Below are 12169 nucleotides of genomic sequence, written 5' to 3'. Positions count from 1 at the left end.
GGACTCAATCCCGGAACTCCGGGATCACGACGTTGAGCCAAAGGCAGATGCTCAACCATGAGTCAACCAGGTGCCCCAAAGTTCAAAATATTCTTATGCCTACTTTTGTATGTGTTTGAAATTTTCCTCACAAATGATTTTTAAAAGAAAAAGCAACAAAAGAGACTGCGTGTTTTTAGTAAAAGAGGGGAGGATAGATGAGGGGGGAAAGGAGATGGGTGCTCACAGGAAGGGACACACCAGGAGGAAAACAGGTAGGGATGGGTCTTTCAGGTCAAGTGGAAGGAGGGGGGAACCCCTCAAAATCTGTTTATAGATCAAATCAGATGAAAACTGGGGCTGCATTTTGCTTCCTCTGACTCTCAGGCAACCCACACCCCAATTACCGGATGCCACCCTCTTGGGATATTAACAGCAACTTGAAGGGAAGCCCCATAATGCCCACCCACGGTTTCCTGGGATCCTTTCCTACAGATTTCTCTGGTATTGTCTAGCTGGTTTAACAAATGGATGCTTTAACCCCCAAGGGGACTTCCACAACCAGCTTTGCAAACCATTAGGCTCATTTTACTGCCCAGGGCAAAAACAAACTGAAACTTTTGAAACCTACAAACACTAAAAGACACACATTCCAACAGGTTTTGAAGTTAGAGGATCCCCAAGCACTCTGCAGATGTGCTCTGCCCCCACCAATCCCACCTCCCAGCTGGTACCTTCAACTCTCCATAATAACTCCTACTGGGTTTGGGGCTTAGGGGCTTTACGGGGAAACTTTGGTTCTTTTTTCTCCCTTCCCTTTTGGTCAGCTGCCCTGGGGCACTGGCCTCATTCACAATTCTCCAGTTTCCTGGACAATGAGGCTTCTTGTACTTATTGCCAGCATCTCCCTACTAACTCTACGGAGAGGTATATGATTACTGAAACAGATGCCCGGCTTTCTACTGCACATAATGTCTTCCTGCCAAGGAAACCTCAGAGCATCACCAGTACAGGATTTGGTTTTAATTAAAAGCCCTTTGGGTCACTCTTTCAGGAGACTGGCCAAAAGGATTGAATGGACTGTGGAGGGCAATCATGATTTGGGGGTTGATGGTTTTCTTCATGGGCCCCTCCCCCTTCCCACCAAAGGCTCCCTGCTGCAGACTGGTGGAAATCCGGCAGGTTAGGGCTGCTTTGGTAGAACCTAAAATGAAAACAGCAATAATAACCACAAACCAGAAATGAACATGGATTTCCTGAGCAACTGGGAATGAGCATTTGGATGAACAAGGACACCAACCATCCTGGTTTCCCAGGACTGAGCGGTATCCTGGAACACACGGTTCACTTTTAAAACAGGAAAGGTCAGGGGATCCCTGGATTGCTCAGCAGTTCAGCGCCTGCCTTCAGCCCAGGACATGATCCTGGAGTCCCGGGATCAAGTCCCAGATCAGGCTCCCTGCATGGAGCCTGTTTCTCCCTCTGCCTGTGTCTCTGCCTCTCTCTGTCTCTCTCATGAATAAATAAAATCTTTAAAAAATAAATAAATAAATAAAACAGGAAAGGTCACAGGCAAAACAGGATAAGTTGGTCAACCTACAGATGAGAGACATCTCATCTTCTCTGAAACGCTGAAATGCTGAGAGGTTTCCCCCAACACTGGCACACCCCATCACAGACACAAACCAACAATTCCCCATTACATGGAGTTTTACAGTCTGTAAAACAGCTCCATTTACAGTCTGCATCATGGATGCACATTTTCATGCCATCAATGCAAAGTGGGTTAACTTGCCTGGTTTGTAGAATATCAGGCTGATTGAACTGGATTTGGTGTTGGAATGGCCAGGCTCACGGTGGATACAGAAGTCAAAGGAGTGGTTACTTTTTCGATTAGAGGCATGGAGGCTTGAACTCTTGTTCCAGCTCTGCCCTTGATGGGAAGCTTCTAGACAGTCATCCCCCTTCCTCTCTTTTAGTGTCAGGGGAACAAAATGGAAGATTTGGGATTCTGTGATAAAAGGAGAGGAAGAAAGGTTTCACTGAGCGTCTTCCATGTGTCGGCATCATGCCAGGCCCTCCCTTCCATTTACTCTCTCCATCAGCCCCAAAGGTTTACTTGACTTACTTGAGTTCAGTGGGCACACATGGCCACAGAGCAAACAAATGACAGACAAGGGGTCCCAATGCAGGGCTGCCTGACTCAATAGTTGTCCTAATCCCAGCAACCATTGAATGAGAGAGAGCTAAGTACACTCCCCTCTACATACACTGTCTCACTGAATCCTTGCAGAACCTTTGAGGCAAATATTACCATTATCACTACTTCAGAGAGGAGGAAACAGGTTCCAAGAAGTCAAATGACCGGCCCAACATCACACAGCTACTGAGTGGAAGGGCTGGTTCCCAAATCCAGAGCCAAACAATCCAAAGCATTTTAACCAGCTCTGCTTCCCAGCCTCCCTGCTCAGCACCCGGTAGCCAGTGCCATCCCAAGGACAGGAGCTTTGCTTTAGTTTGGACCACCCAATTTGTGCTTTTTTTTTTTTAAGATTTTATTTATTTATTTGACAAAGAGAGAGCAAGAGAGCACAAACAGCAGAAGCAGCAGAGGGAGAGGGAGAAGCAGGCTCCCCACTGAGCAGAGCCTGACATCAGGCTGCATCCCAGGGCAGATCATGACCCTAGCCAAAGGCAGATGCTTAAGAACTGAACCACCCAGGCGCCATCCCCCCCAATTTGTGCTCTTGACCAAATTCCTTAACTTCATTGGACTTGTGTTTCCTCCTCTGTACAATGGGGATGGCAACAGTACCTCCCTCACGAAGACTGTGTAAACATTTTTAAAGTTCATAAATTTATCCACTGTGCAGTCCGTGATGAATTTGCTTTACCTGCATTTTCCCATTTCTTACAACGTTTTCTTCCATAAAATACAGAAAATATGTCAAGAACTTGACTCGTATAGAAAACAGGTGAAGGGGGTCCCTGGGTGGCTCAGCGGTTTGGTGCCTGCCTTGGGCCCAGCGTGTGATCCTGGAGACCCGGAATCGAGTCCCATATCGGGCTTCCTGCATGGAGCCTGCTTCTCCCTCTGCCTGTGTCTCTGCCTTTCTGTGTGTGTGTGTGTGTGTGTGTGTGTGTGTGTGTGTCTCATGAGTAAATAAATAAAACATTTAAAAAAAAGAAGAAAACAGGTGAAGAACTGAGCCCAAAACTGGCACACAGACACACTCAATGAGGGGCGCAGGGGTGGCTCAGGGATTTAAGCCTCTGCCTTTTTCTCAGGTCATGATCTCAGGGTCCTGGGATGAGCCCCGCCTCAAACTCCCTGCAGGGAGGGGAGTCTGCTTCTCCCTCTGCCCCTGCACGCCCACCCCACCCCACCCCCCGCCCCCAAACTCAGGCTCTCTCTCTCTCTCTCTCTCAAATAAATAAAATCTTTTAAAAAAAGAATAGCAGCTATTAATTATTACTATTGCTGCTATTGTTTTTGCACCTGCCATGATGATTACAAACGTTGCCAGCGTTGCTTTTCTTGCTACTAGCATTAAGCGGGTTCGAAGCCCTTTCCTGGAAGTTTCTACGCACGCCCCACTCAGTGGACGCCCCCACCCGCAAGAGCCTTAAAGCCGCGGCGACTGCCCTTAGCCCATCTCCTTCGTCTCTGTGCCACTGGCGGCCTCCATCCCGCCCCATGCACCCCTCGTCCCCTTCCCTGGGGAGGCTCCGCGGGGCGCCCCCAGTCCGCGTAGGTCCCCTGCGCTGCATCCCCCGGGCCCTCCCCGCCCCCGCCCCCCGGGGGCCGCCGCGCGCGCCTCACCTGCGCTGCCGGCTCCTCTGCTGTGAGTCCCGCGCGGGGGGGGGGGGGGGGGGCGGGGCCACAGGGCTCACCCCGGGCGGCCCGAGCGGTGGGGGCGGCGCCAGCCTCCCTGCGCAGAGTGCCCCGGGGTCGCGGCGCCGGGCGGGGCCTGGGGCTTCATCCCCAGAGCCAAACGGGCCAGACGCAGGCGGACAGACTGCGCTATGCCGGGCCCCTCTCTGAGACCGTGGCTGGCCAGGGAGGGTGTGAAGAACTAAATGGCAGAACCACCAATTGCAACATAGGGACTTTATTCGGATCCCAAAGCAGACTGTTAAAATAATTGCAAGATAGTTGGAGCAGTGTGGGCACCGAATGTGTAAAGGTTAAGTTTCTTAGGTATGAGCCCTGTAATGTGGTTCTCTCTCTTTTTTTTTTTTTTTTTTTTAGGATTTCATTTATTTATTCATGAGTGACACAAGGAAAGGCAGAGGTAGAGGCAGAGAGAGAAGCAGGCTCCCTGCAGGGAGCCCAATGTGGGACTGATCCCAGGACCCTGGGATCACGCCCTGGGCCCCAGGCAGGCGCTCAACCACTGCGACCCCCAGGCGCCCCTGTAATGTGATTTTCTTAAAAGTCCTTATCTTTTGTAGGTATATGTCTGCAAAACAGACGTGATGTGTGGGCTTTGCTTGGAAGTAAAGGGGATCACGGGGCAGCAGGAGCCTGGTTAAAACAAGGTTGGGCCATGTGTTGATAATTGTTGAAACCTGGGAGAGGGGTAATTATTATTACCTTTCTTCCTTTTTATGTGCTTGGGATTTTCCACAATGACACGTTTTTTGAATAATAAGAACTGTAAATATGTTCAAACCGATTGGTCCGTAAATGTGACCTAATTTATCTGAAGGAAAAAAGAATAATTCCTCCCAAGTGAAAAAGGCTCCTGCATCAAAATATTTACTGTCCTAGTATTATATATATAAACACAAGTGGTGGTAGTACAAAAAGACCCAATGTAAGTGTACACCAATAAGGAAATGGTTAAACTGTGATACATCAACTCTATAGCCACTAAAATAGACATTAACAAAGACCATGTAATAGTAACACAAGGAATGATTTTATTTTTTTAAAGATTTTAAAAATTTATTTATTAATGAGAGACACAGAGAGAAGCAGAGAAATAGGCAGTGGGAGAAGCAGGCTCCCTGAGAGGAACCTGATATGGGACTCCATCCCAGGACCCGGGGATCACGACCTGAGCCGAAGGCAGACACCCAACCACTGAGCCACCCAGGTGCCCTAGGAAATGATTTTAGAACCAAAAAAGCCAAATATTAAGTAATATACACTATTATTAAAACTGGAAGTACACTGAAATGTTAAGTTTGCACAGTGGGATTATGCATAACTGTTCTACGTCTTTTCTAGTGAAAATATAATTGTGAACCCTAGAGAGTTCCTTACAATCCTTCATATTTAATGAAATACATCTCAATACCTGAACATTTTTCAATAGCTAAAATGCCTAATGCTGACATTATTTTGTCAGTGGCAAAAATTAGAGATTCTCTTCAGAAATGGCCACCTGTACTCTTCTGTTGCTCATCTAGTCAATATTTATATACGAGTGTTCAGCGTTCTCAAGCCCCAGCCCTTGATTTAATCCTTTAAACAAGCTCATTCTCAAGCCTTAAATGATGGGAAATGTCTTCCATTCTTCGTCAACTTTTGATTTAGAAATCAGGTATCTATGAGTTTCACATGATTCATCCTGAAAGGATAACAGTATCTTTTCATTTTTACATTTTTTAATGTTAAAAGTTTATAAACATGGGAGGGTAACATATGTGCATAGAAAATATCTGAAAGGGCATATACTAAAATGGCTTTTTTTTTTTTTTTACTAAAATGTTAATAGTGGTTCTCTTAAGGTTATAGGCTAGGTAAAGTTTATCTGCACTTTCTTCTTTTCACCTGTCTGCAGTTTTTACTTTTTCTATAATAAACATGTTACTTATAATGCAAAAGCCAGTAGGGCTTTATTATCAGTCATGGTCAACTTCTAAATGATAAGAACAAGGTGGCAGTGGGGCCTGGCTGGCTCAGGTGGTAAAGCATGTGACTCTTGACTTTGGGGTTGTGAGTTCAAGGCTCTTGTCAGGCGCAGAGCTTACATTAAAAAAGAAAAATTAAATTTTATAAACTAAAAAAAAAAGTGGCAAAATCAAGTGTAGGAAAACCTGTTTTGTTCTGCTGAGTATAAAAGGGACTGCCAATATATTCTCAACCACCTCAACTCTACCATCAAAAAATGTTGATAGGGACGCCTGGGTGGCTCAGCGGCTGGGGATCTGCCTTTGGCTCAGGGCATGATCCCAGAGTCTGGGATCAAGTCCCACATCAGGCTCCCTGCATGGAGCTGTTTCTCTCTCTGCCTATGTTGCTGCCTCTCTTTCTGTGTCTCTCATGAATAAATAAATCTTTTTTTTTAATGTTGAGGGTTAGCAATTGCACTGCTGGGGATTTACCCCAAAGATACAGATGCAGTGAAACACCGGGACACCTGCACCCCGATGTTTCTAGCAGCCATGTCCACAATAGCCAAACTGTGGAAGGAGCCTTGGTGCCCATAGAAAGATGAATGGATAAAGAAGATGTGGTCTATGCATACAATGGAATATTACTCAGCCATTAGAAACGACAAATACCCACCATTTGCTTCGACATGGATGGAACTGGAGGGTATTATGCTGAGTGAAATAAGTCAATGGGAGGACAAACATTATATGGTCTCATTCATTTGGGGAATATAAAAAATAGTGTAAGGGAATAAAGGAGAAAGGAGAAAAAATAAGTGGGAAATCTCAGAAAGGGAGACAGAACATGAGAGACTCCTAACTCTGGGAAACGAACTAGGGGTGGTGGAAAGGGAGGTGGGCGGGGGGTGGGTGTGACTGGGTGATGGGCACTGAGGGGGGCACTTGATAGGATGAGCACTGGGTGTTATGCTGTATGTTGGAAAATTGAACTCCAATAAAAAAATAAATAAAAATAAATGTTGAGGGTTCAAGGTTATTTAAAACTAATACGCTGAAAAACAAAACAAAACACAATATTCTGTTGATGCCTAAACAGGATATAAGAAAACAGCATTTGGGAACTATATCTGTTCTTTCCAGAACTTAAGAAGTTCAGATGTAAAGGCATTCCAATTTTACATGGTCATATATTGGGGGGGGGCGGTCTTTTCATTTTACATATATTCAAAACGATTTTTAAATGGTCTTATAACAAAAATACTATATTTAATTCGTGAGAATACAGCATATTGACTCTAAAATCCAGAGGGAAATCTTAAGTTCTAATTATGTAATAGTGATCTCCTAATTCTCCAAAAGTATAAAATTTCATAGCTTTTAAAAAGAAGTACTTTGTATCAGTGAGCACAGATTCCAATTCAGTGGTATCAATATAAATGGCAAGCCACAAAGCACAGATTACTAGTAAATGAAACCCAATGCCATACAAGTTGTGCTATAAAAACAAATCGTTCTAGAATCCATCAAAGCCACAATGAAATAACACCTTGCATCCATTAGGATGGCTACTCTGAAGAAAAACAGAAAAGAACAAGCATTTGCAAGAATGTGAAGAATCAGAACTTTTGTATATTGTTAGGAGTGTAAATGCTGCAGCTGCTGTGGAAAACAGTATGGCAATTCCTAAAAAAATTAAACTATTCCCATATGATCCAGCACTTCCACTTCTCAGTGTATACCCACAAAAAGTGAAAGCGCTCATCCTGACGAGTGCAGTCATATATGGAAGTGTTGAATCACTAAATTGTACACCTGAAACTAGTCTAACACTGTATACTAACTACACTGGAACTGAAAATTTTCTCAAAAAAGCAAAAGCAGTGACTTACATATTTGTACAGCCATGTTCACAGCAGCACTATCCACAATAACAAAAAGGTGGATGTAACACAAGTGTCTGTTGATGGATGAATGGATAAGCATTCATTGGTGGTGTATATGTATATACACATGGACTGTTTTTTGCCTTAAAAAAGAAATTCTGACACAGGTTACCACGTGGATGAACTATTTTTTTTAAGATTTTATTTATCTGAGAGAGATAGAGACAGCACAAGCAAGAAGAGAGAGAAGCAGGATCCCAGCTGAGCCAGGAGCCCCACTCTGGGTTTGATCCCAGGACCCTGGGATCATGACCTGAGCCAAAGGAAAAATGCTTAGCCAACTGAGCCACTCAGGCATCCTGCATATGTTTGAACCTTGAAAATATTATGCTAAGTGAAATAAGCCAGTCACAAAAGGACTAATACTGTATGATTCCACTTACATGAAGAACCTAGAGTAGTCAAATTCATAGAAAGCAGAAGAGTGGCTTTCAGGGGGTAGAGGAAGGGGGAATGGGAAGTATTTAATGAGAGAGTTTCAGTTTTATGAGATGAAGAGTTTTAAGGATAGATGGTGATGGCTGCACAGTATGAATAAACATGGACCACTGAACTGTACCCTAAAGATGGTTTAAGATAGTACATTTTGTTATGTGTATTTTACAACTTAAAACATTGGAAGATAAATAATGGTACCATGTCAGTGAACACAAATAATTTTTAAAGTAAGCAACTTAATGGGATATGGTATTCTGAATTGGCTCCTAAAATCCCAACACTCTATTGTTTACTTAATATACCAGTGCCAATTTCTTAGTGTTGACAAACATGCCATGGCTACATAAAACATTAGGGAAACTAGGTAAAAGGTGTACAGGAACTCTGTACTATCATTGCAAGATTTCTCTAAATCTAGCATTCTATTTATTTTTAAATAAATTTTTAAAAGATGACAACTTTAAAAGTTTGAATTAATTCCTAAGTAGAAGACAAAGACAACACAAATACATTAGAAGTGATAAAGGAAGCAGCAAAATATAAATGCCTATACATAGCTACAGTAGTTATGAAATTTTAATTTTTATTGTGCCATTCACTGTTGCCTATCATCTCGTCATCCACTAACTGCAAAAAAGCAAGCTGTTGAATTTTATATTGCAGCAATATTTCCTTAATGATTCTGGGTGCATATTTTCATTTAGATTACAAACAAATGTTTCCTAGCATGGATACAGTGTGAACTTCCTTCTGCTAGTTCCTGAGGTTGTATCTTGGAGAAGTTGGTTTTAAGTTTGTGAGCATCCTGTTTCAGGCCAATTACAAGCCCAAGTGTGTGCTCAGAAGGTGCCTAGGCAGTGCAAGTCAGATCAGATAGCCCCAACTTGGTGCATCGTCTTCCAGCTGAAATATGGAGGCACTTGCTGGAAGCTCATTTGGGGGGATTTGGCCGTCTGCACAAACATGGTGGATCACTTCAGCCACTGAAAATCCATGTTGAATATGTGCTGTAGTTATTAGAAAAAAGGATCATGAAACACTTCTATCAGTAATCAAGTAGTAGGAAGCAAGTGATGAAAACATCTTCAGGACGAGTCTATTTAAACACTGTCCTCAGATCTAAGTGAAAACAAAGCTTTAATCAGAAAGATGACTTCAAACAACTAAGTTTTACTTTGTCCCAGCCCAGCTTCTTTGCTGTTAAAAGGTCAACTAAGTAAAAACTGGTAAGACATACAGAAGGGTAAAATACACCATCACTTTTAACTACTCTGCACAAGGGAGAAATGACTGAAGGTATTGTTACCTTCTCTCCTCTTCTCTGTAACCAGTGGCCCTAACACTCAAGGGCTCACACTGCAGGTGCAAGGAGCTGTCAATCACAGGTGCAGCTTGCCTTTCCTCTGCCCCTGACCTTCCAGATCAATAGGTTAACTTGCTTTGTCCACAAATAGAGCTCTTCTTAATTTCTCTAGCACAACCTTGAACCTGATATGAAGCACTTACACGAGGAATGGTGCAGACAAGAAGGCAACTTTATTGTACTTTGGGGGAAAAAAAACAGGATTCCATTTAGGAAAAAAAAAAAGCCATTGACACTCAGTAAGCAACACTGCCACCTAGTGGAATGGCGACAGGTCACAAAGACTTTCAAGACCAGGTATCAAATGTGCTAGGATTTGTTGTTCAAATTTTCATCCTAAAACAGAACTGTTAAGATATTGGTTTTCAGAGAACCTCTGATTTTGAGAAACTATTTGTGTCTCTGAAATGCATAAATGAATGTATTTTCTGGGGCTTTTTTTTGGGGGGGGGGTAAGAAGAGAGATTTTTGGTGTGTTTTTTTTTTAAACAGACCATTCTATTCATTCTTGATTTCAAAATTATGAAACACTTTGCATCAACCTGCCTCTTTGAACATCCATTACTCTTGCACTCTCTTGCACTCTTGTTCAACAGTCTAAACAGCAAGATTATGACAATTTATAAAGAAACAAACTCAGCTGTGAAAGAACTACATTAAGTTTACTCATTTCCTCTATTTTTATAATCTAGGGTGCTAAGTATTTGAATCCCCGGAAAAAAAGCACTAGAATGCACCAATAACAATTTTGCATAAATCACATAACCAAACTCTTCTTATGACAACACATAATAGTGGAAGATATTGGTGTGAGGATGTGGGGATGCTGTTCTTAATGAATAATAAAGTAACTCTTTTCAAGGCTTTAATTTTCCTTTATACCCAGGTGTTGCAGTAAATGTGTTGACTTGATGACTTCTATGAGCATATAAATGAGAATATTTAATGAAACACCTGGCTGAAAAAAGAAATAAAGTCATGAGAATAACATATTGTTAATAACCACGATTTTAAATCCGTGTCTCTGTTATTATTGAGATTTTAGATTCTGGGTTAAGTGCTCTGCTCTCTTTGGAATATGCACAATGGTTATTGATCTTGCTAATGAGTTCCTCTATTGCAACATTTGTGGGTATATGGTTGGAGGCACTCAAGGATTCTAGAATGTAGGAGTCTAACATGGTCTTCATCAATCCATATTCTTGGCAAATAAACTCAGTTAAGGATTTCGGGACGAACCAGGTTCTGGGAAAGAGGTATACATGTGTAGAGTAAGAAGGGGAATTAAAACATTTTTAGGCTGCATTTTATCAGCAGACACAACGGAATGGTTCAATTATGAGAACCTGAGGGATCCCTGGGTGGCACAGCGGTTTAGCGCCTGCCTTTGGCCCAGGGCGCAATCCTGGAGACATGGGATTGAATCCCACATCGGGCTCCCGGTGCATGGAGCCTGCTTCTCCCTCTCCCTGTGTCTTTGCCTCTCTCTCTCTCTCTCTCTCTGTGTGTGACTATCATAAATAAAAAATAAAAAAAGAATAAAAAAAATTATGAGAACCTGAGATTATCCAGAAAAACAGAATTCTGAGTCTAGTGTGGAAGCTATCACAAAGTCAGAAGCCAGTGTTTTGCACTTCCCAAAGCAACATAAAATGGGAGTGGGGGATGGTCCCTGAAGTATTAGATCTGAATGAGGTTGCTCTTTCAAGGGTTAGTCTAGACTGCCTCAGTGTTCACCACAATTTGCAATAATCCCCCAGCCCCTCACCCAGTCGGAAGCCTTTATCACATAGTCAACTGTACATTTCACCTAATGCTACTATGTGGGCACTCTTGAAGCCAAAGCAATAAAAGATCCTAGGGGAGCCTTATATTAACTCAAACATGATGCCAGAGTCATCTCCAAAAAAGTTTATTAGCATGATTAAAAACATTTTTTGAATAATGACAGAATTTCTAAACATGAAAGAGTATCAGTGGCTATACCTTGTAACCAAATATTTGCAACTGAATGGACAGCTTTATTGCCAGTCTTCATTTTATTAAAAACAATCCATATTTATTGGTTCCATGTGAAGTCGTGACTATTGCTTTGACTGGGGATGAGTCCCTACCGCAATTAAGTATAAAAAATATCTTCCATACTTGGAGTGTGACCTGTATTACTGAGTAAAGAGTTGATAAAAATCCTCAAAGAGTTGGGTTTTGTTTTTTAAAAACATTCCTTTTACACACTACAAAGAAGTAATTAGTATTTTGGCTTTTTAAATTCCTACATGATATTTAGAATGGCAGTCCCCAAAGGTCCTCCCTTCACATAACCGCAAACGCAGACCCTCTTCTGGAGTGTACATTCTTGGGGTGGGCTCTGAAGACTTGGGCCTCCACGTGTCTATACTGGTTTGAGAACAAAGACAGCATCATCCAGAACGTAGTAGTCATTATACATGTCACCTTCACACAGGTATGGTAGTCTGGTGAAAGCTTCAATAACAAAACCAGCTTTTCTGAAAACTTCAGGCAGACTATTCACTTGTTCTTCCCAATTCTGTCCCTTGATTTCTAAAATTTCTGATGGTTTCTCCCACTTGCCACCTAC

The 12169-nt window shown here is 42.5% G+C and overlaps 1 protein-coding gene across 2 annotated transcripts in view; it reads right to left on the bottom strand.

Annotated features, from left to right (window-relative positions):
- Window positions 1-11466: 11466 nt before the first annotated feature.
- The window catches only part of METTL9 (methyltransferase like 9), a 45577-nt gene continuing 44874 nt past the window's right edge, over window positions 11467-12169 (bottom strand). Inside the window, exon 5 of one of the 2 annotated variants that reach the window (XM_055339941.1) lies at window positions 11467-12168. In XM_055339941.1, the coding sequence (XP_055195916.1) occupies window positions 11963-12168 (206 nt within the window). In that variant the 3' untranslated portion in view covers window positions 11467-11962. The remainder of the gene's footprint in view (window position 12169) is intronic. The other variant, XM_055339942.1, reaches the window with a different exon arrangement.

Source organism: Nyctereutes procyonoides, unplaced genomic scaffold (assembly GCF_905146905.1).
Source record: "Nyctereutes procyonoides isolate TBG_1078 unplaced genomic scaffold, NYPRO_anot_genome, whole genome shotgun sequence".
NCBI lineage: Eukaryota > Metazoa > Chordata > Mammalia > Carnivora > Canidae > Nyctereutes > Nyctereutes procyonoides.
This window is presented reverse-complemented; position numbering and strand designations above follow the sequence as displayed.